General features: G+C 47.8%; 2 protein-coding genes across 2 annotated transcripts; one reads left to right on the forward strand and one right to left on the reverse strand.

Annotated features, from left to right (window-relative positions):
• Window positions 1-2,962: 2,962 nt before the first annotated feature.
• Window positions 2,963-7,545, reverse strand: GALR2 (galanin receptor 2). Its single transcript, XM_031599086.2, has 2 exons — window positions 6,905-7,545; window positions 2,963-6,006 (listed from the first exon to the last, which is right to left on the reverse strand). The coding sequence occupies exons 1-2, from the start codon at window positions 7,243-7,245 to the stop codon at window positions 5,232-5,234; spliced, it is 1,116 nt and encodes a 371-aa protein (XP_031454946.2). The 5' UTR covers window positions 7,246-7,545; the 3' UTR covers window positions 2,963-5,231.
• A 1,574-nt stretch (window positions 7,546-9,119) lies between these two features.
• Window positions 9,120-21,913, forward strand: SRP68 (signal recognition particle 68). Its single transcript, XM_031599085.2, has 16 exons — window positions 9,120-9,278; window positions 10,994-11,060; window positions 11,622-11,735; window positions 12,667-12,862; window positions 13,758-13,840; window positions 14,026-14,135; window positions 14,512-14,594; window positions 14,838-14,978; window positions 17,758-17,856; window positions 18,179-18,243; window positions 18,548-18,707; window positions 19,192-19,286; window positions 19,531-19,660; window positions 20,083-20,158; window positions 20,991-21,043; window positions 21,491-21,913. The coding sequence occupies exons 1-16, from the start codon at window positions 9,170-9,172 to the stop codon at window positions 21,716-21,718; spliced, it is 1,809 nt and encodes a 602-aa protein (XP_031454945.1). The 5' UTR covers window positions 9,120-9,169; the 3' UTR covers window positions 21,719-21,913.
• The last annotated feature ends 89 nt before the right edge of the window (window positions 21,914-22,002 follow it).

Here is a 22,002-nt window from a genome sequence, read left to right on the forward strand (position 1 = left end):
GTGCACCGCAGTGCTGTGTCTTGATTTATATCTGTACATCTTCAGGCTCCTTTATAAATACTCAAACTTCGATGCACAGCTGACACAGGGAGTGTGTGAATTCTTTTTAGGACAACAAGCTGTAAGCTCCAAATAGTGCTGCCTGCTTCCCTGATGGGTTTTGGGAATCGCATTTCTGTAGGATACCAAAGGATTTTCTCATGGTTGCTCTTAACGCTCATTCTATTTAGTAGTGAGGCAAGATGATAATTCTGAGGTACAATATTGTCTGTGGTGGAGCTCAGCAGACCTGCAGCTCTACTATGAGCAGGGAATGTTTTACCCCAAAGCTTCATTAGCTGTCCCAGTAGCAATTCTCTGTCCTGTATGAGGCCATGGTAGAAAGGGCAGCAGAATGCTGCAGTGGGGTTGGAGGGCAGTGAGAACCAGAGGGAGATCCTTGGTATCCTGACTGGTTGCTACTCACTCCTTGATGTGAGGCAGAACATGTGTCAAAATGTTTCCATGGTGATGTCTGCAGAGTACCTTCTTCCCAATTCTTCTTTGTACCCTGTCTTGGTACCTGATGCATCTCTTTCCTGCAAGCAGCCAAATCCATTCTCTTGATATAACCTATGAGCATCACATGAGAAACAAATGCTACTTCCCTAGCATAATTTCCTGGGCACTAGTCCAGCCAGCAGTGTGACTTGGAGTGGTACTTGTAGGCTTTATTATGGAAGTTGAATTTGGCCATCTTCACACCAAAGCCTTTCAGAGCTTTGGAGCATGTTTGTCTTTCTGTGTTCTCAGTCCAGGTACCTCTTGCTCCCACCTCGCTCCTGCTGCTTGCTTTATTGTGGGGTCTTATCTATCATTTTCCTATCGAAACACTTGAAATAGGGGTTTCCATAGAGCTAGGTGTGCTCACAATAGCTGCTACTTTGCGATCTGGAGCAAGTCCATTATTCACCTAAGCATGTGTTTACAGAACTGAATGTATGCTGGCATCTAATTAGCCCAGCAATGGAAGAGCCATTGTGTCACCATCCAGGGCACTGCAAAACAGAATGTGGGTGGAGGAGGAGAGGAGGCAATCAGGCAGACCTCAGTGTGAAATAGACTGAGAGCAGATGGTAGAAAGGTAAGGAGCAGCATTTTAACCCTTCTGCTGCTGTGCATCCACCAACTCTGCCTTTTCTTTTCCACACAGCTTGCTTCAAAGCTGCGAGGTGGGCTATGTCCTAGGAGCAGTCTGACCTAGGTAGTTGCAGTGCCAATGGATAAAGACTGGCCAAGGACATCTCTCTTCTCATGTTGTGCAAGAGTTGGATGTTAGAGCCTGGATGGGAACACAGGTCCTGCCATGGCAGAGCCTGAGCTGCTGCCTGCACAGACAAATTGTTCTCAGGTAGCTCTTGGCCTTTCCAAACCCCTGACCTTTTAATTATAAGGCTAGATCTAAGTGTGGTTTGAAACACTCAGGTAGTGTAGAAAACTCCTTTAAGACAATAACAACAGCAGCAATGCCATTTGAGAGGTTAGTTCAGCCCAGATTTGCTCCACTCTGTGGGTTTAAATCTCAATCGCATCTGCCTGGCCCCACCTGAGAGCCCCCTCCCCTGCCTTCTGATCTCAAATGCTTGAGGAAATCTGTGATTCCAGAGCTATCTGTTTTTCCTCTGCAAGCTCTGAGAGCTTTTCCAAGGCTGGCAGGTCCTGGATAGAGTGCTTGTAAGCATAAAGCAAAGCGTTGCTGGCACGTGTTATGTGCAGTGTCAAGCATGCTGGATGCACGCTCTGACATTCACCAGAATGATCTGGATTCCATCTTTCTGGATCTGTTTCTGCTACAGCAGTGATCTGATGTGTATTTCTTTCTCTGAGAGAGCGGGTGGAATTTGTTGATGTGCTCAGGCTGAGGCTATAAAACATGTGCTTTATTGCAGCTGATTCCAGGACAAAGTGATTCACCTGGAATGATTGCAGGCAAAGCTGAGGGAAGGAAGGGGGGAGCTTAGCAGCCTTCTTGTACCTAGCAGGGGCCTACAAGAGAACTTGAGAGGCACTCTCTGTCAGGGAGTCTAGATGATAAGACAAGGGGGAATGGTTTTCAACTAAAAGAGGGGTGATCTAGATTAGATATTAGGAAGAAATTCTTCACTCGGAGTATGGTGAGGCATTGCTGCCCAGAGAAGCTGTGTGCCCTGTCCTTGGCAGTGCTCAAGACCAGGCTGGGTGGGCTTTTAGCAACCTGGTGTACAGAAAGGAGCACTTGTCCCTCTGGGCTGCCTTGAGGGTTCTAGCAGTGCCCAAATCTGCACAGTGCTCAGGACCAGCACTGCATGCTCTTTGGCTTTTTATGGTAAGGAATGCGTGTGCAACACGTTAAATAAGAGTGATCCTGCCAACAGTGCAGTGGTTCCAGCTGAGACTGCTGGCAGAGGTGACAGCTGAAAGCTGCACAATGCTGCTGGGCCTGACACACTTTTCCCCCTTGCTTCCTCCAAGGATCCTGCTGGTTCTAAGGCCCTTCCCTCTCCACCTTTACAGCCCCAGGTTCTGATCTGGCTGACAGTGCATCCACAAATGCCCGTGGGCAAGTGCTTTTGTTTCCCAGTATTTGGACTTGAGGGGCTGGAGACCTACTTCTATTTCAGGAGAATTTTTTACTGCAGGGGCCAGACTGGAGGGGTGTGCTAGGGTTTGGGAGTGCTACCTGCTCTGGTGAAATCCTCTTTTGCTGCCCCAAAACAACAGGTCTTTGTCAAACTCAGCAGGGATGGGGACATGAGACAGAATCCTTGCAGATTTCCTGCTGCTGCAGTTTGCAACTGGAAGTCAGGTACAGCAGAAAGCAGGGTGGGGGCTCAGAAACCTCAGCCCCCCTGACCTGGATTCCATTGCAATACCAGGCAGGAAATTTGACACAGTAAGTGTTTAAAAGCAATTCCTGGAAAAACAGCATTAAAACTGTACTCTGGCAAGCTCACATTAACCTGAGCTTTCAGTCTTGTTTCTGTGAGCTCTGCTGGGCTTGGTGAAAGCTGAATTTAGCTTATTTATTTCCTTCTCCCCATTGAATTCGCTTTTATTAAACTTTAACCTTTACATTTTATTAAACTTTAAGATGCTGAGGCTCAGCATCTCACATCTCCTTCTCCTTGCTTGTAGCATCTCCACTCCTTCTGTGTGCACCTTTGTGCACAGATGCTTGATTCCAAGCTTTCCCACCTCTCTGGGTTTGTGCTGCTTATAAGCCCTTGGCAGCAGCCACAGAGGCAGTGGAGCATCTGCTCTATTTCTGCACCATCCTCTAAATGGTGTAATAATGATCCAGCAGCCAGCACAGGCGTCCATCTCGTGGCTTGTAAGCAAGCAGCTATGGATCAGCAGGTGAGGATCCATAAAACAGGGAGGGCAGGGGGCAGATATGTCACACTGTAGAGATCACGAGGAGCATGAGACTTTGTTTAACTCAAATCCCACCTGCAAGGAGGTGTCAGAAGAGTGGGCTTGGGCTGCTGGAAGAGGAAGAGACAGGAGGTCAGTGGATCCACGTGAATTTTGGGATGTGCTATTCAAAGCAGGGATGGTAGTGGCAGAATGTGCTGTGTTTCCAAGTGCAGCTCCCTTCTCTGTGTGCTCCATCTCAGCTCTACTGGCACCCACCAGCCAGGGGAACCAGGCAGCAATGAGTCACCAGAGTCAGTTTTTGGGAAGGTTATGTTAAATGTAATTAATGGATATGCTGAAAGTCTCTGCAAATCACTCTCCTTGTTCACTAAATCATTTCTTGTTAGGTTAGAAGATTGCTTGTCCTTTCTTTGCTGATATTTTTGCACCTCCGCATACGTGCATGTATTGATCCTGTTTGACTGCAGCATCACAGCGCTGCTTTCCCGTGTCTCCAGCTGAAGATGGTTCCTGAGCAGCTCCCTGGGGAACAGCTTTCTTTTTATCACTGGTATCTCCTCTGCATCAGCAGCCAGCCATACCAGCATGGGGAACGTGTTATTGGAGCAGTAAGGAGATGATGGGACAATGTCTCTGTCCCTGGCACAAGCAGGAATCCAGGTCCAGCAGCAGGGATTGCACCCCATGGTGCAGGGTGCTGAGGGCAGGAGGAAGCTTTGAGCTGTGCTGGTGTGACTGTTGCAACACTTCCCTGGCTGGAAGGGGTTCAGCAGGGGTGGTAAATACAGATATGAGTAATGGCGCTGTTTATATAATCACACTCTGTGACTTATGCTGTTAGCAGGCCTAGACTAAATATAATGGTTATTGATAGGAGGCAGGGGCTGATTTCTGGCCCTCCACGTGGGGACAGGAAACTGATTATAACAACACTCAGTGGGGGAAAATGAGTGTTTGGCAGCAGGGGAGGGAAGGCAAAGCCTTGGAAGGGGAGCAGGGCTGCAGGGTCACAGCCCCCACAGTGTGTCCTAATGCTGTGATTTCAAGAGTCCTCACCTCTGCCCATGATTTCTCCCCCCAGCCCCTTAGCATCCCTCATCCCAGAGGTGAGCAAAGCAAAGTGGAGTAAGGAGTAGCTTCATCCCAGCCCCAATTCCATCGAGCAAGAGGGAAATGGAGGAGGTGAAGGCTCCAGGGGTTGCAGGGTATCCTAAGGGAGGTGACACGATCTGCAGGATAGAAGCCTTTAGGTCTTTATTGCAGCACGTGGATCTCATGGGGCCCTGCAGCCCAACCTTGCTCTGTGGGGATGTAATGCTTGGGCTGCGTGGGTTCTTCCCCATTGGAAGGGCAGTGCCTGGGCTGAGGTCCAAGCCCTGCCTGAAGGGTCCACGCTTCCCCAGTGCTGATCCCAGTGTCCCACCTGACACTCCTGGCACTGGGACCCCTTCCAGGAGGCTCCAGCACCCAGTCTCCATCCCCCCAGGAGTCTTTGTAGATTTCTGGGGCCTTGCCTGAACCACAGTGAAAGCCAAAGGCTGCTGTGGTTGGAGGTCAGAGCTCTCGTGAGTGACCAGGTGTAGATGCAGCAGGGAGCAGAGGAACAGGTGATCCTACATTAAAATTGATTCAGGGTTTGGATCTCCCTGCTATCTGCAAATCCTACACTTGGCTCTTTGGCTGAGTTCATAGGAATCAGCATCGTTTCAACAGTTCCGATGTTTGGGAAAGTTTGAGGGGAAAAGGAGAAGATTTGACACAAACCCAAAACGCGGTCCATCCCCCAGCCTGCCATACTGCAGGAGACTGCAAAATACAGCATGACGGGAGCACTGCTAAGTGACATGGAAGGTGATGAAGGAGCCATCAGCTTTCTGCCCACATCCCCCCTGCCCTGCCTCCCCCCATGGCTGAGCTCTGCAGCGCACCGAGGAGCAGCCAGGCCCAGCCTCACTGAGACGTGTCACCTCGCTGAGCTCTGCCTCCAGCATGCTGACAGTGTTGGTCCCCTGGGCCACGTGCACTTTGTTGGCTGCCTTCTTGTGCAAAAGGCAGACGAAGATCTTCTTGAAGCCTTTGCGGAAGTGCTTGGAGACCAGGGCATAAACGATGGGGTTGACACAGGAGTTGGCATAGGAGATGAGGTGGGAGAGGATGCGCAGAACGTACGTCGCGTGGTTGAGGGGAAAATACCCAAACCAAACGCAGAGGATGACCAGGTGGTGGGGCAGCCAGCAGAGGCAGAACAGGACGGCCACGATGATGATCATCCTGGTGACTTTCCTCTTGGCTTTCTTGGACTCTGACATCTCTTGGAGAGGATCCACAGACCTCCACAGGTGGCGAATGGTCCGCGTGTAAGTGAGGCTGAGGATCAGCACCGGGATGATGTAGCTGAAGATGAAGGTGCAGAGATCCATGACCTTACGCTGGGAGATGGCCCAGACCGGGTGGCAGACGGTCAGGTTGGCCAGCTGGAACTGTTGGTAGTAGCTGAGGTAAGGGCTCGAGAAAATGAAGGAGAGTGCCCAGATGAAGCAGATGGCCACCAGTGCGTTCCTGGGCGTCCGCAGCTCCCGTGAGTGCAGGGGGTACCGTATGGCCAAGTACCTGCGTGGGAAAGGAGAGGGGCACAGCTGCAGCTCTGGGCAAGGCATGGAGATCAGGCTGGGAAAAGAGCTGAAGGGATGGACTTGAGATTCCCAGGGCTATCAGCCCCACAGGTGATTCCCTGGTGTTTGCAGGGGTCTCTGCAGCACAGTGGGGTGAGGAACGTCCTTGTCCCCAAGCCTGTCACCCAGTCTGCTCCAGGGGGGCAGGCAGGGATGGCCCCCTCCTGTCTCAGGATCCCCAGGATACATCCAGCACTTTCTGAGGGAACTGCCCTGGGTCTCACACTGAGAAGAGCCAGATCCTCTCTGGCTGCTGTGAGATTGGAACTGGGAGCACTTGCAGTGCCAGAAGCTGAGAAAGCCCAGGGTGAGGCAATAGGCTGCTTTTTAGCAGAGAGCTTTTACACTGCTTTCCCTGCATCCCCTGCTGAGCAGGCTGGGACAGTAGCCACAGTAAGAAACACCACAGGGACAGAAATTGGCTATTTGTTCCTAAAAGGGGAAGATGGAAAAAGCAGCGTCCTTGCTGAAACATCCCTAAGTTTTCCCTTCCTTGTGGGCTGTGAGCTATTTAGTGGACAGTCAAAGAGCTCCAGCAAGTACCAGTGCTGCGCAAGGACAGAGCTTTGCTTCACTCTGCTTCTCCATCCCTTTTTCCACTGTTGCAGCCTTAGGGGTCTGAGACCTTTGGGGTCTGAGAGCACCAGGACCTTCCAATCCCACCCTCCTCCATCCTGCAGCAGATCCCCAGCCCTCAGCACTCACATCCCCTCGTACCCACAAGCAGAAAAATGCTCCTTGGAGCCCCCAACAAGTGCTTACTGCCCTCTCCTGCCTGCGTGGGCTTTGGCAGAGGAGATGCTGCAGTGCTCAGGATCCCAAATCCCCTTTCCTACCTGTCGAGGGAGACGGTGGCCAAGGTGAAGCTGCTGGCGTACATGGTGAGGTAGATGAAGAAGTGGACGGCTTTGCACAGGAAGGACCCGAACACCCATCCATCCAGGGTGTAGATAGTGGCTTGGAAGGGGACGCAGAAGAGGATGAAGCAGAGGTCGGCCACCCCCAGGTTGAGGATGAAGAGGTTGGTGGTGTTCTTCACCTGCCCGTTGCGCAGCAGCACCGCCAGCACCAGGCAGTTGCCCACGGTGCCCACGAGGAAGATGAGGAGGTATGCCAGGGGGATGAGCACCGACTCGGGATGCCAGCCCTCATCCCAACCTGCTGCCGACCTGTTCATGGCCAGGGGTGTGCGGAGAAGGGGGAGCACGGAGGGCAATGCAGAGTGGTGCACCAGGATGCCCAAAGGGGGGCACGCAGAGCACGAGGGGTGCCAAGAAGCCAGCAATGAGACGCTCTAGGAGGATGCAGGTGGGACGAGAGAGCTTCGCCTCCGTCTTGCTCGGGAGCCAGCAGCCAGTCTGTGCTGCTCCGTGCTCTCCCTCCCCCCGAGGAGGAGGAGGAGGAGGAGGAGGAGGGCTCCGGGGCGGTGGCAGCTCCCGCCCAGCCCCTCGCAGGCTGCTCCGTGGGGATAAACACTGAAATCTGCACCCCCAGCAGAAGGGCCCCCCAGCCCTGCCTGCTGCCCCAGACAGCCCTGGGGAGCTGGATGTGGTGGGGCAGCAAAAGCTCACGAGTGCTGTGCCACCCCCTGGGAAGAGGCTGGAGGAGATGGGGCTGAGCATCCCAAAGGGAGAGCCCCCAGTGCCCAGGTGGTTTTTGCAGCACAGGAGCTGGTTATTGAGAGCTGGGGCTGCAGGGGTTTAGGAATGGGAGTTCTCTCAGATTGCAAATGGGTAAATTGCCCAGCATGCAGCCAGGTCCCTGCACCAGAACACTGCAGAGATGAGTAAAGGTTTCTATGAGAATCCATTTTTCCTCCCTAGGGTGGGGGTGTAAGGTTAATACTCTGCAGTAAGAACAAATCTTTTTCATGCCTCTTCTTTTCCTGCCTGCAAAAAATTGCCTGCTTTGTTCCTTCCCAGTCTTCGCAAGTGGAAGCCTCAGTCTGCTCAGTGCAATCAGCTCTCCAGGAACACTTCACCTTCCCACAGGCTGCCTCTGTTCCTTCCTGTGGAGGGAAACATTAAATGTATCAATTACTCCAATAATTAACACACTCTGCAGCTTCTCCATCAGCTTGATGGATGCCCCAATCTACCCCTGCTGGCAGTGCTGGGAGGCCAGGGGATGCTCACAGCCCTGAGGCACTGCTGCAAGGACACGTGCAGCTTCTTCTCAAACTTTGGTGTAACTCGCAGCCTGCAGGCTCGTATACAAACATCATTATCAAGATCCCACACTCAGAAACTGCAAAACAAATTCTTCCCCTCACTCGAGACGTGGATGCATTACTTGGGCAGAAATTAGCTGACCTGGGGGTCGGGCAAAAAGATTTGCAGCAAAAAGCTGCAGCAGCACGAGAACGTGGCTTTGTTTTTCCCCTTTCAGCTTTTCTATCCAGAAGAGGGAATGAGAGATTTGAAATCAGGGAGAAGAGGCCACAGCTAATGGAGGGGCAATGAGCAAAAAAAACTGGTTGCATCGCAGCCGCAGGCTGAGCCCATGGCGTGGGAAGGAGAGGCTCCTTGGGCTGCTGCTGCTGGGCAGATGGGAATGGAAGAGGTCCTGAAATGGCACTGAGGGGCAAGGACTGCATCGCTGCTCCCAAAAACAGGCGTTTGTGGGGGCTGCGGTGGGAATGGCCTGGTTACCCAGGGCTACGGCTGAGCACGCAGCCCATGCCCTGCCCTGGGTGCTCTGCTTAACGAGGTGCCCTTCCAGGCCTTGTTGCAGCTCTCTGCCTCCTGTGCCCAACCTGTTGTGAGCCTACAACCTCAGACCCAGCTCCGCTGAGCAGTTCTTCTTTAGAATCTCAAAACCCAAACCCCAAAACCACAGTAAGGAGTGGTCCGGCTGCAGAGTAAGCCTGCCTGGAAGGGCAGAGCAGCCGTTTTGCTGCGGGCTCGCATCAAAGCCCCCAGGGGCCGGCACAGGAGGGCGCGGGGCAGAAGGAGCTGCCAGGTGGGCAGGACCCGGGGCTGCGGCGGTCCTCCGCGATCCCATCAGCCCCCGCGGCGGCGGCCGCTCTGGCCACGGTGTCTGCGCGCGGCTCTACTGCCCCGGCCCACAATGCACCGCGGCGAGCGCGGCCCGCGTGCAAGATGGCGGCGGAGCGACAGGGCGGCCGCGGCGGGGCGGAGGAGAACAAGGAGAACGAGCGGCCGGCGGGGACGCGGAGCGACGGCCTCAGTGACAGCCTGGGATTGGAGAGTATCCTTCGGAGCGGCGGGGGGAGGCGAGGGATGAAGTGGGATGCGGGAGGCCCGGCCCTGCGGGGCGGTGCGGACGTGGCGAGGTCGGGCCTGGCCGCTTCCCTCAGCGCCGAGCGGGAAGCCTTGGGGCCGTTCCTCACGGGGAGATGGGGCCGGGAGGGGTGAGGGGAGCGGGGCTGCGTGGTGTGGGCTGAGTCCTTCTGTCTGGATTTGATTTTGGCCCTCTGAACGGTGGCTTTGTTCTGTTCGCAGCTCCTTCCCCAGGCACACGTCAGCCTTCGGAGCAGAGCTGAGCGCCAGGCTGCGTGCCGTGGTCACAGTGTTAATGCTTGAAGGGGGCAGCAGTGGATAAATGTAACGGGTGTGCTGGCAGGGCAGACTGGCTTCTCTGGATTTGAGTTTCTGAAGTGTGATGTGGCATGGAAAGCGGCTTTGTGTGTGTGTGTGAAACCAGTCCAGCTGCACAGCTGTGGTTGGGCTGAGTTTTACCTTCTGGGTGATCCACGTCAAACAAGGCTGCGGGTTTCAGGTCAGCATATGGCAGATGTTCGGACGTCTGTGACTGCAGAGCAGGAGGCAGACCCAGCCACTGCTGTGGTGGGATCATAGGGTGGTTTGGGTTGGAAGGGATCTCAAAGATCATTCATTTCCAACCGTTCTGCTGTGGGCAGGGCAGCCAACCACTGGGGCAGGCAGCAGATCAAGATGCTGAGGGCCCTGTCCAGCCTGGTTGTGAGCACCTGGAAGGATGGGGCATCCACAGCTTCTCTAGTATTGTCAGGGAGAAAACCTGAGACAGCAAATGTGAATAAAATAGAGGATATGGCTTCAGGAAGTAATGGCACAGGCTAAGAAAACAGTTTGAAAAAAATCTTTTTAGAATCCTGGAATGGTTTGGGTTGGAAGGAACCTTTAAGATCATGTAGTTCCAACCCCCTGCTATAGGTAGGGACAGTTCCCACTAGACCAGGTTGCTCACAGCCCCATCCAGCCTGGTATTGAGTGCTTCCAGGAAGGGTGCATTCACAACCTTGCTGGGCAGCCTGTTCCAGTATCTCACCACCATGACAGTGAAGAATTTCTTCCTAATATCTAGTGGTAAATCTTAGGCAGACAGCAGGAGTGAGGAATGTGTGCCCTACTATTCGTTGCAGTCTAACTCTTTTACTAATGCAGGCTTTCAGTGCTTAAGCTGTGGAGAATTTTTGATAGGCAGCAGTGATTCTGCTCAGCACTGTATAATACATGTCTCCTTTTCCTGAGAGATGGGATGTTTAAGGGCAGGAAGGCTGCCCTGCTCCAGTTGTGTAAATGTAACTGTGTCACAGGTAAGATGGGAGGTGCTGCAGTGTAGCTAGGGCAGTCAGTTATACTAGCCCAGATGTTTCTGCTAGTTAATCTTTTTAGCTGGGAACAAAGTATGCCAGCAACAGGACTCTTGTGGTCCTCTGTAAACAGAGATGCTTGCAATATGTGTTAGTCCTGCCTGTCATGATAGACATAAAGCTCCAGGTAAGCAGTGGAGATGGTTCTTTCAGTCACTTCTTACAACTGTGGGTTTTTGACTTTGAAGAGCCTTTGGGTGCTCTTCACCAGTCTTTGTTGTGGGAGTACTTGCTTTATGGAACTTGTAGAGTTTCCTGCATTCTTTTGGGATAGAATGTAGAACTGAAAGCACGTTGTACTGTCAGCCTGCCTTAACACAAATCCCAGTCCTTCAGATTGTGAAGGAATCCCAGCAGCAGCATGGCTTACGACATGGGGACTTCCAGAGGTACAGGTGAGTAAGCAGCAGTGCGGATGTCTTGGAGCTGCTGTCTGTCACACAGCTGCTGTGCCTTGGTTTGCTTTAGTGGCACAATAACATTTAAAATATAAACCTGCTGTAGCAGTCAGCAAAATCAGTCTGCCAGGTAAATCTCTCTTGTCAAGTTGCTTTGTGTTTTTTTTTCCTAACGAAGCCTAATTCTTATGACTGTTCCATTGAGGAGTATAAATACTGTTTCTTGTTTTAGAGTTGCTTTTTGAGAGCTTGTTAACACCTCACTGTGCTCTTACACATGTTTTCAATGAGTGAGCATAAAGAAATCAGACAATTGGGAGAACATTATTCTGATTTTTCAAGATCAAGACTTGTTGCATGTCTTTCTACTTTTATTCTGTTTATTAACCACTGGTTTACAGGTCATTTCTTAAATACCTCTCACCTTATGAAGTCCTTAGTTGTTAAAACAATGCCTAGCTCAGCCTTTAGAGGCGATTTTTTTTTTTTTGTCATCAGAGAGATCAGCAAACATCTACTCAATTGTGGCCAGACTGACCATCCTCTTCTTTCCCTTAGGGGTTATTGCTCCCGTAGGCTGAGGCGGCTCCGAAAAACTCTCAACTTCAAGATGGGGAACAGGCACAAGTTTACTGGGAAGAAAGTAACAGAAGAGATTCTCTCAGACAACAGGTATGGCTGCTGGATGGAATCCTGTGTTAGTGAATGGTTGCTTTCTTCCTAATCATTTATTTTCATGTGGGTGTAGTGGAAAATGGTTCTGTGCAGTATATGTAGATATATTTCTATGAAGACATTTGTGCTGTTGATATTAATAAAAGATGAATGTTCTGGCTGCTGTGCAGGGGAGTGGAGCTGCTCATGTACTGCTTTCATCTTGTGAATAAGTGGGGGAAGGAGTAGCAATAGTCAGTCCTTTTTTTTTTTTTTTTTAACCTTACAGTCATTGAAATGGGTTCTTTCATAGCCAGTAAAGATTACCTGGGTATTAAAGAGGAAATGCTTATGAAAACATGCAGCTAGGGGAGGCGTATGAATGCTGATAATTCATGTGCTGCAGCCAGCAAGAATGTGACTGGAGATATAATCCATTCCCTTTGAACAAAAAACTGGCTTGCCATTTTTATGTAGACTTTCAACACCTGGCAGGATGCTTGTTTGATGTGTGGGCATAGCCAGGGGCTTGGGCTTATTTCCCAGCTTTTAGAAACACTTGACATGTGTGCTGTGTTGTCTTTTCTTGGTGTTGTTAAGTCAGATACATTACAGCATTAATTGTGGGGCTCACAGGTGCGTTTACCCATTTTGAGCCTGTTTGAAAAGCAATCTGAAATCATAGATCCATTTTTCTTAGCAGTGTTTGTGCTGCTACAGAACTGTATCAAAATCTTTCTTTGCTTCTGTAATGAGAAATACAGAGAAGAGATATGGATAATACAAGTTTATGTTCTCGTGAAGTTAAGAAATAAAAATTTATATCTCTTATTAGCCAAGCTAAAGTCCTGTTGGCCAAATTACAGGTCACTTGGAAAAGAGCTGTCAGTGATTTGGCAGTACTTGCTTAAACATCATCATTTTCTCATTAATCTTCCTCTCTCTGCAGGTATTTGCTGTTGATTCTGATGGATGCAGAGAGAGCATGGAGTTATGCCATGCAGCTCAAACAGGAGGCCAACACAGAGCCTCGCAAACGATTCCACCTGCTGTCCCGCCTGCGGAAGGCTGTGAAACATGCTGAGGAGCTGGAGAGGCTGTGTGAGAGTAACAGAGTGGATGCCAAAACAAAGCTGGAAGCTCAGGTATTCACTGGTGCTTTGGTCTTGTTTTATAGCTCAAGCCAAAGAGGGAACTTATGGATTTTAGGTGAAGAGATTATCCTCATCTAGCAGTAGGTGATCAGAATGGGCTGTTTCTTGAATTGGATGATGTCTCCATGCTTGAATTCACTGGTTCTTGCAGCTGCTAGGATTGCAGAAGTAACAATGGCACCAGCCAGGCTGAGGACTTTAAGTTGTTTATGTGTATCAAGTGGTTGTCTTTACTTTAAAAAGCAACAATAAAAAGAATTGTTAGGGAATAAGTTCACAGAATCATATCATAGAATGGCCTGGGTTGAAAAGGTCCACAGTGATCATCTATTTTCAACCCCCCTGCTATGTGCAGGGTCACCAACCATCAGACCAGGCTGCCCAGAGCCACATCCAGTCTGGTTCATACAACACAGCCCCGTAAACTATACTTACCTGTTATCTGCTTCTTTGATGTCCCAGAGTAGACAACAGGAACATAAGCTTTGTGGCTTCAGTTCCTGGAACACAGAAAGCAGCTGTGTTGTGAGCCTGGACTCTGTGAGTAAGGGTTGCAGTGGTAGTCAGCCAAATGGTTGTTTTGTGGTTTGCTGTTGAAAAAGATGTCTTGTGACATTTGTGGGCCGTGTTGATTATATAACAAGCAAGAAACGTGTTTTCTTCCATCTCCTTAGAAATGTCAGTTTAACAAAACAAAACAAAAAAATCTCTTCCTTAGGCAGTAACATGTAATTTAAATCAGTTTGTTTTTGTGGGAAGACCAGACAAAAAGGTTAAGGGATGATCACTTAGTCTAGATGTCACAGCAGCCTTTATGCTAAAGGTGGTACAGATCAGGCTATGGTTCTTGGGAAGATCAGCTTGCTTACCCTTCTGTTGTCTGCAGGCATATATGGCTTACCTCACAGGGATGCTTCGTTTTGAGCACCAGGAGTGGAAAGCAGCAATGGAGGCTTTCAACAAGTGCAAGTGAGTTCCCTCACTTTGTTTAGAAAACAGCATGGGGATAAGCCTAGTGGGTTGATGGCTGCATGTGCAATAGCTGTGAGGTGATTAGGTAACTGCATTCAACCAGGAGGTACCACTGAAGAAGAGTAGCATTCTCCAGATTGTGGATGTAACGTTGTGGTGTTAATGTGTGTTCTTTCTGCTAGGACCATCTATGAAAAGCTGGCCAATGCTTTTACAGAAGAACAAGCTGTGCTGTACAACCAGCGTGTGGAGGAGATCTCTCCCAACATTCGTTATTGTGCCTATAATATTGGTAAGGGAAGTGGGGTGCTTCACCTCCAGACACAAATGAGCTTGCTCATGGAAAGGGAACATTGACTTGGCTTCTAAATAATGGTCTAAGTGACATAGGAGCAAGCCTATATATAGATATGTAGCCCACACACACATATATAGTTTGTTCTAGGTCAGTTTAGCTGTGCAGAAATATGTTAATTTTCCAAGTTGTTTTTTTCTTTAAGACAAAATATTAATTTTCAGTAGTTCTGCATATGAAGTCAGATTAAAAATATACATAAAAATGTATCCTTCTTGCCCACAAATCTCCAGTTCTCCGGTATAAGACGCGTTGGTTTTCTTTCTTTATTAAAATAATTCCTGAATTCATCTTGATGTGTTAAATCTTACAGGTGACCAGTCAGCTATGAATGAGCTGATGCAGATGAGGCTGAGGTCTGGTGGCACTGAAGGTCTTCTTGCAGAAAAACTGGAGGTAATTTCCTGAATATTTGAACCCCAAGCATGCAAATATCACTTCTTTGAGCATAAATATTGCTGCAGCACACCACTCAAGAGCCACTACATATCAGGAGAGCATGAGTAAGCTCATCTGTGGGAAGTCATGCTCTTGGGGTGGTGGGGGGAGAAGCCTTTTGATTTCATTGTAACCAATTCTGGATTCTTTAAATTTGGATTCTTGATGTTTGGACTCATCATCTCAGTCCATTCTCCACAGGCATTGATTACCCAAACTCGAGCAAAGCAGGCAGCCACAATGAGTGAAGTGGAGTGGAGAGGAAGAACTGTTCCTGTGAAAATAGACAAAGTGAGGATCTTCTTACTGGGCCTGGCAGACAATGAAGCTGCTATTGTTCAGGTAACTCAGGAACCATCTCCAGTGTCTGTTCCAATTGTCCTCTTTACATCACCCTGCGAGATAAAACTTGATGCCTGGGCTGTAACCTTTTCTCAAACCTGTGGTCAAAAGGCTAAAATTAAAAGTGGAGGAGTATGTTGCTCAACTGCTCCAACTGAAGAGCAAGCAGAAGAAAACGTTCTGTAAAGATCACCTCTTTCCAGCAATGAAAAGCAGTTCTGCCAGATGAAGTAGCTGCTGTGAGGTTTAGAGTGCTCTCTTGTTGTCTTAAGCAAATCTTCCAAAGCAGGAGGATGATTGGTAAAGGTCAGGAAGAAAATTCATCTCAAATGTAACTCTTCCAGTGGCACACAGTATGCATGCTTTTAATACTGCAGCCAAGACTTTTCTGTGGTGTCCAGATGGTGTATTCTGCAGACAGCATCCTGGAAGAGGCAGTGCAGAGGTCTTTAGTAGCAGCTGTTGCCACTGATGATGGGCTTTATGAAGCACCAAAAAACTGCACATCAGCAGGAGAAAAATGAGGGTAAAATGATAAAATGAAAATCTCACAAAAGTATGCAACAGGACAGGAGCAGGAGATAGTATTAAGAAGGCAGTCTGATAGGACAAGTAGAGTAGGGCTGGACAGGAAACATTAGTGTTTTTTTAGCCTGGTTTTGCCAGGCTATAATGAATCTGGTGTTGCTGAGTTGTGTTTTTTAGTAGGTAGTACACTGGTATGGCCAGCAGGTGGAAGTGCAGCTTAGAGTTCACTGTTCCCTCCTTTAATTCCCATCCTGTGAGAGCAGCAGATGGATGGTGTCAGTGAAGTTGCCCTCTTTGTTCTATAAGGCAGTGGCAGAGCAGCAATCTGAAATCTTTAGTCTTGCTTTGTGGTCCTTGGAACCTCTGTGTAAACAGGAATTGTGTCATCACGACTGGCAGTGGTGAAAGCTGAACACAGAGATCAGTATTTATGTTACCAGAGGGCTAGAGCTTGGCTGTTCTGCAGTCAGTGGGTCAGCTGTGATGGGCAGTCCAGCTTCACCTAGATGAGCTGTCACTGCTGGGATCTTTGGCACCTTTCAGCTCAGAGGACTAGCAGAAACTCACAGCATTCCTCAGAGCTTGTTTAGAAACAAACACAAATGGATGTGCTTTGAGTAAAGGTGGAGATTCTCAGCCTTCAGTGTCTTGTTGGCAACTGGAGAAACAACTCCAATCTTAAAATTGTTTCTGTCACCCTTTTAGTAGACTTGAGTGCATGACTTCAAGAGCCACATTGGTTCTCCCTAAGCAGGTGCACTTGTTTCTCAGTTTTATTATCTGGTATCTTGCAGATCAGAGCATGAATGTATTTACATGCACAACCTGCTTAACCTTAGGAATTTCTGCTTAGAAACGAAAGCCTTTGTTTCACTGCATGGCCCAGCCCTCTCCTGTTTGTGCTTGACTGATGATCTCTCTGTCTGTTTTCATTTTTGTGCGTGCAGTGAGATGGCTGCATTCTGCTGGGTGAGGCTGAGAATGCTGCCAGACTTGTCTCTGGTTATTCTCAGTAGTCGATCCCACCTTAAAAATTCCTGCAGCAAAAACACACACACACACACACACACACACACACACACACACACACACACACACACACACACAAAAAAAAAAAAAAAAAAAAACCAACCCCAAACCCCAAGAACCCCCCACACCTTCATTGTAGGTCGAGATAGGTGAGGCTTTGTGAGGCAGGAAAAATAACATGCCTTCATAGGTTTTGCAAACCTTTCAAGAGGAGAGGCTTTGAATGGTAAAGCTCAGCAGTTTTTCACAGAACCTTAAGCTCTGAAAAGAGGAGACTGTGCGGCTTTTCTGAAAGTAATACAAGCAAAGATGTCTTTAGGCAATTGCTTTTTGTTTTTTTCTTTTTGGCCAATTTCAAGTTCATTGCGTTAAATTTTGCTCTTTCCAAGTTAACCATTCCTACAATTGCTGAGGTTGGGATTTGTTTCTGGGCAGTTTCATTTTACCAAATCAGTCAGAGTGGTTTTGGGCGCGTTGTTTAATTGGGTATGCCAGTCCATTAGGCAAAAATCAAGTTTCACCTTGTTTTTTTGTGTGGTAGTGGTAGTTTATTATTGTTTTCTTCAAAGGTGTTTCCAAATTTTGTTTTGGGGGGCAGGAGGCCAAAAACTTCTTCATATTTTGATCAGATTTGTAGTGACAGCAGAAAACAACTAACGACTCATTCACCCATGCTACTGAAATACAGGGTTGCTTAAAAAGAAAAATGCTTCAAACAAACTAATTATTGCCACTGAGCATCACTCAAGTGGGAGTGTAGAAAAGATAGTCATCTACGTGTTTGTACCACAAGAGAAAAGCTAAATCAGCATAACAAGAGCAATCTGCATTGGTGGCTTGCCAGGTCAGTAATTCTCAGCTCTTGTTCTGTTTGTTGGGCCTTTCCCACAGCACAATCCAACCTCAGCAGTTCTCAGAGCAGCTGTGGGCTGCTGGGATGGCAGCAGCTGCACAATGAGGTGAGGAGAGCTGCCTGTGCTGGGCCTGCAGTGCTGTGGAGCTCTGGGCACTGACCACCTCTCCTACAGCTTTTGTTCCAATTCCTGGCAGTTGATCCCATAAAGTCCATTACAGACAAATACAGGTTAGAGTTCTGTCTGCCCTGGGTGTTAATGCCATAGTTTGGGAGAAACTTGCTTTAATCTCCTCTGTTAACACTTGTATTATGGGATGCAAAATAGAGAAATGTCTGACAAATGTCTTAATTCTGCTCTCTTCTTAGGCAGAAAATGAGGAGACGAGGGAACGTTTGTTTGAGTCTTTGCTCAGTGAGTGCAGAGATGCCATTCAGGCAGTTCGGGAAGACCTGAAACCAGACCAGGTAAGCACCAAACATCAGTGGTTCTACATTTAACTTTACTAATACACCTTTTAAATATAGTTTTGCTTTGGGGCTGATTCATTATCGTCTAACTTGTTTAACAGCAAGAATGTTTACTTTGACTGCCTTTACTAAAAATTTCCAAAACAGTTTACCACCTCTGATCTGATTATATTCAGTCAGTAAGAGTGAATGACAGTGTAGAAGCCCAAAGTTGCTTCAGCTTTGTGATTTACCTGACCCTTGAGTTGTTCCTGATGTTTACTTTTGCCAGCAACCTGTGTAAGTATGTCACACAGTATTTTGTCCCCAATTTCCACAGAAGCAACGGGAACACTCTCTGGAAAGTGATTCTGGGAAGGTGTCCAACATACAGTACTTACACAGGTAATGGGCAAACACTGCTGCCTGTGCCAGCGTGAAGAAATCACACTCTTATGTCAATGTTTTATTTCTGTTTGTTTTGTTCTATGAGTTTTTTGTCTTGGACCTCTCAGGTCTCAAAGGATGACTGTACAGATAAGGATCTGATTCATGTGGCTTTGAAAATATTTTACTTAAGACTTCCACGTTGACCTTTCAGATGTTTTTGCTCTTACTAGTATCAGCCTGGATGGGGGGGGAGGAGTCTGTTCAGAACAAAGCCATGTCTGAGCAGTTCTGACAGCCTGCTAATGAGATCTCTTTGCAGTTATTTGACTTACATCAAGTTGTCCACCGCCATCAAGCGCAATGAGAGCATGGCAAAGTCCCTGCAGAAGGCACTGCTGCAGCAGCAGCGATCAGAAGAGGATGGCAAACGCACACCACGGCCTCAGGACCTGATCCGTCTTTATGATATCATTTTACAGGTACATGCAGAATGGGCTTCCTCCTCCCATTTATCCTCCAGTGCAGTTTTCCAGTAGTTTTTCTGACTGTTTTATACAGCGCCCAACAGCTGCTGGAGTTTCTGCTGGCTGGAGAAAGTAGCAGCTAAAAAAGCCCTGTACTTGTTCTTCGTAAGCAGTTTCTCAATTTCTCACATACATTTTTCAATTAACTGTGGGAGCCTGTGGCTCAGGAGGTTATGAATGGGAAAGGAGCTGTCTTAGGAAAGAATTACTTCATGTGAAATCTTAGGAGTCTTTGTCCTAATTCCTATTTGTGTCAGGAAATCTGTCCTGAGGGCAAACATGTACAAGTTTCAGTGAGTGTCCTTTGTAAGATTAGCATACTGATAATTAGAAAACTGGAAACTATGTTCATGGGAGTGTACTATTGAGTATTAAAAGGGTCAGCTTTCCAGATTCCAGAGGAAAACAACGCCTGAATTTGTTACTCTGTTTTGCCCAGAACCTCGTGGAACTGACACAGCTTCCTGGCCTGGAAGAGGACAAGAATTTCCAAAAAGAAATTGGATTGAAGACGCTTGTGTACAAAGCTTACAGGTGACTGAGAAACAGCCAGGTGTCCTCTAGCAGGCATTACATATTCAGAGGTTGTTATCCCAAGGCTTTATGCACATTACAGGACTCTGATGCAGTTTCCTCTGCCCTTTTGTGAAATGAAGAGTGGTTGCTAAGGGGAAGCTGGCCAGACATGCTTAATGGGCTCTGTTATCAGTGCTTTGAGTTGTAAAAGGTAAAGATAACAAATACGGTCACGTCAGGGATCCACTCTTTACTGTTGCAGGTGTTTCTTCATTGCACAGTCCTATGTACTGGTCAAGAAGTGGAGTGAAGCTCTGGTTTTATATGAAAGAGTGCTGAAATACGCTGGTGAAGTTCAGTCAGGAGCTGGAGCTTTTACAAACAGCTTGAAGGTAGGAACCCAATCCTGTGTGCAGAGTGGAGCTGAAGTTAATGAGAAAGCCTTGGCCCAGTATTTATTGTCAATTAGACACCAGGCCATTAAAATTCAAGGCCGATCTTAAAGTAGCAAAATTAATAATGTGAGTATGACTTCTTGACCTACTATACTAGAGACTCTGTAGTGATGTGGAGATGTTTTGACAGGCCGTGTGCTTTGGAGGAGGTGGCCTTGCTGTAAGAGCTCCATAACACTTTTCCATGCTTTCTGTCATGCTATATTTGTAGCTTCTTAAGGGCTGTCCTGGAGCTTGTCCTCTTCTGGAAAGGCTTATTAGCTCTAGCACTTAATTTTTCAGTTCCTTGTCAGATTTTACTTTTGCCCTAACTCTGGCACGTTTCAGGCTTTCACTTCATTTTTTTTTTAATGCCCTAGGAGCTGCCTGATGTTCAGGATCTGATCACTCAAGTCAACGCAGAAAAATACTCCTTGCAAGCAGCAGCTATATTGGGTGAGTTGTACAATTATACTAGGGTTATAACTTCTCTTGAATAATGCCTCTGCAGCTATTTAATTTCTTTTATTTCACTTCTGAAGTTCCAAGTATTTTTCCACATTAACTCTGACTTATGGAGGCTCCTGAAAATTGTTTCTTTCCAGTTCTAGCTTTTTCAATCTGTTTGTAGTGCAGCTAGGCAACCATTGACTGGACGCTTGGCATCTTGCTCCCTGCTTAGAGTTGCAAATGTGCTTCCTCAGGACATGTATCTGTTTTGGTAACCTGCTCAGAATACTTTGTTTAGTGTTTAATTTTCCTCCTGCAAACAAATTGGATTCAGTATGTACCACTTCCTTGACACTAGCACTAGCTCTTGTTGACCTTGCCTTATATTTGCCTATCTGGGAAAAGTGCTTAAAAGAGGGAGAGAATGTGAGTGTGGACCAGGTTAGGGGACCTTTAGGGGGATGGATGAACTTTGTGACTTCTTGAGCTGCTGGTTTTGCAGGACCTGCTGCTGGAAAAAGATAAATGACAAATTGCCTTGTCTTTTATTGCCTCGGTGTTGTCTTTTCATCATCTCTGTGCTTAACTCAAATTGGTGCTGCTTTCAGGAGCTTTTACAGCCCTGACATGGAGAACCTCTCCATCACTGGAGTGCTGTGGTGACTATTACTCAATCTACATGGTTCTCATTGTCTAGAAAGCAAGTTGCCTCTACCACAAATATTGTTTTAAACATCCCAGAAAGTAAGGTTCATAGCTCAGCGTAGGGAACAGCTGACTCTTCCCTTGCACCAAGATCTTGCCTATTATCCTTACCACCTTTTCTTTAATTTTGCAGATGCAAATGATAATCATGAGACTGAGTCTCCGTCTCAGGTCAAGGATGGCAAGGTAGGAGCTAAGAGTTTTGTCAAATTAAAGAAGTGTTCTTTAATGAATATTGCTTTAAACCTGTTACCTGAGTGTCTCTTAAAATCAAGAACTGTCAGGTTAATTGGAGTTCTGTCATGGCTAGAGTGGGTGAGAGGTTTTCGTAGTCTTGTTTTCCTTCTGTGAGTGCTGGAGGTGGCTGACAGGGTGGAGTTTCTCAGCTTGGAAGCTTGCAGCTTCCTACGTGCCACTGTATATTGTTGTTTGGTTAGTTTTCTCCATGTGTTTGAGGAGGTTGTCTAGAGTAAGGCTGCAGCAAGGCTCTGAGAGGGGATCAAAGCGTTCCCAAGGGCCCAAGCTATCACAAGTGGGATTTTCAGCTTTTGTCACCTCAGTGCTGTTAATTTCTCTGTGCCTGATGGGCTTGTCAGCTGTGTTTAACTTGCTTTTTGCATTGCTCTCTTTCAGCCACTCTCAGAACGGTTTGAGACCTTCTGTCTGGATCCTTCTCTAGTCAGCAAGCAAGTCAGCCTCGTGCACTTCCCTCCGGGCTTCCAGCCCATCCCATGCAAACCTTTGTTCTTTGACCTGGCCCTTAATCACGTTGCTTTCCCACCTCTGGAGGACAAGGTGGAGCAGAAGGCCAAGAGTGGCCTCACAGGATACATAAAGGGCATCTTTGGATTCAAAAGTTAACCAGGACCCCTCTGAGGAACAGAGGTTTTAATCTGTGTTGAAGGAAAAGCTCCAAGAGGTTCTAGGACATAAATATCTGCACCTGAAACCAACAGAGGGGGGAGGCTTTACCATCTTCTTCCCTGTGTTCTGTGTGTATGTCTGTGCACTTACACTCTCTGCTGGTGTATTAAAGACAAGCAATCTGTTCAGAAACTTAAGTACACTATAAATAGCTGAAAATAGTTTGGAGCACAGAAAAATTCCATTCTGCTCAGAGAAGTTGGGGTGTGCTTTGTGGCTGT

The sequence above is a fragment of the Phasianus colchicus genome, chromosome 20 (assembly GCF_987193195.1).
Source record: "Phasianus colchicus chromosome 20, bPhaCol1.hap1.1, whole genome shotgun sequence".
Lineage (NCBI taxonomy): Eukaryota > Metazoa > Chordata > Aves > Galliformes > Phasianidae > Phasianus > Phasianus colchicus.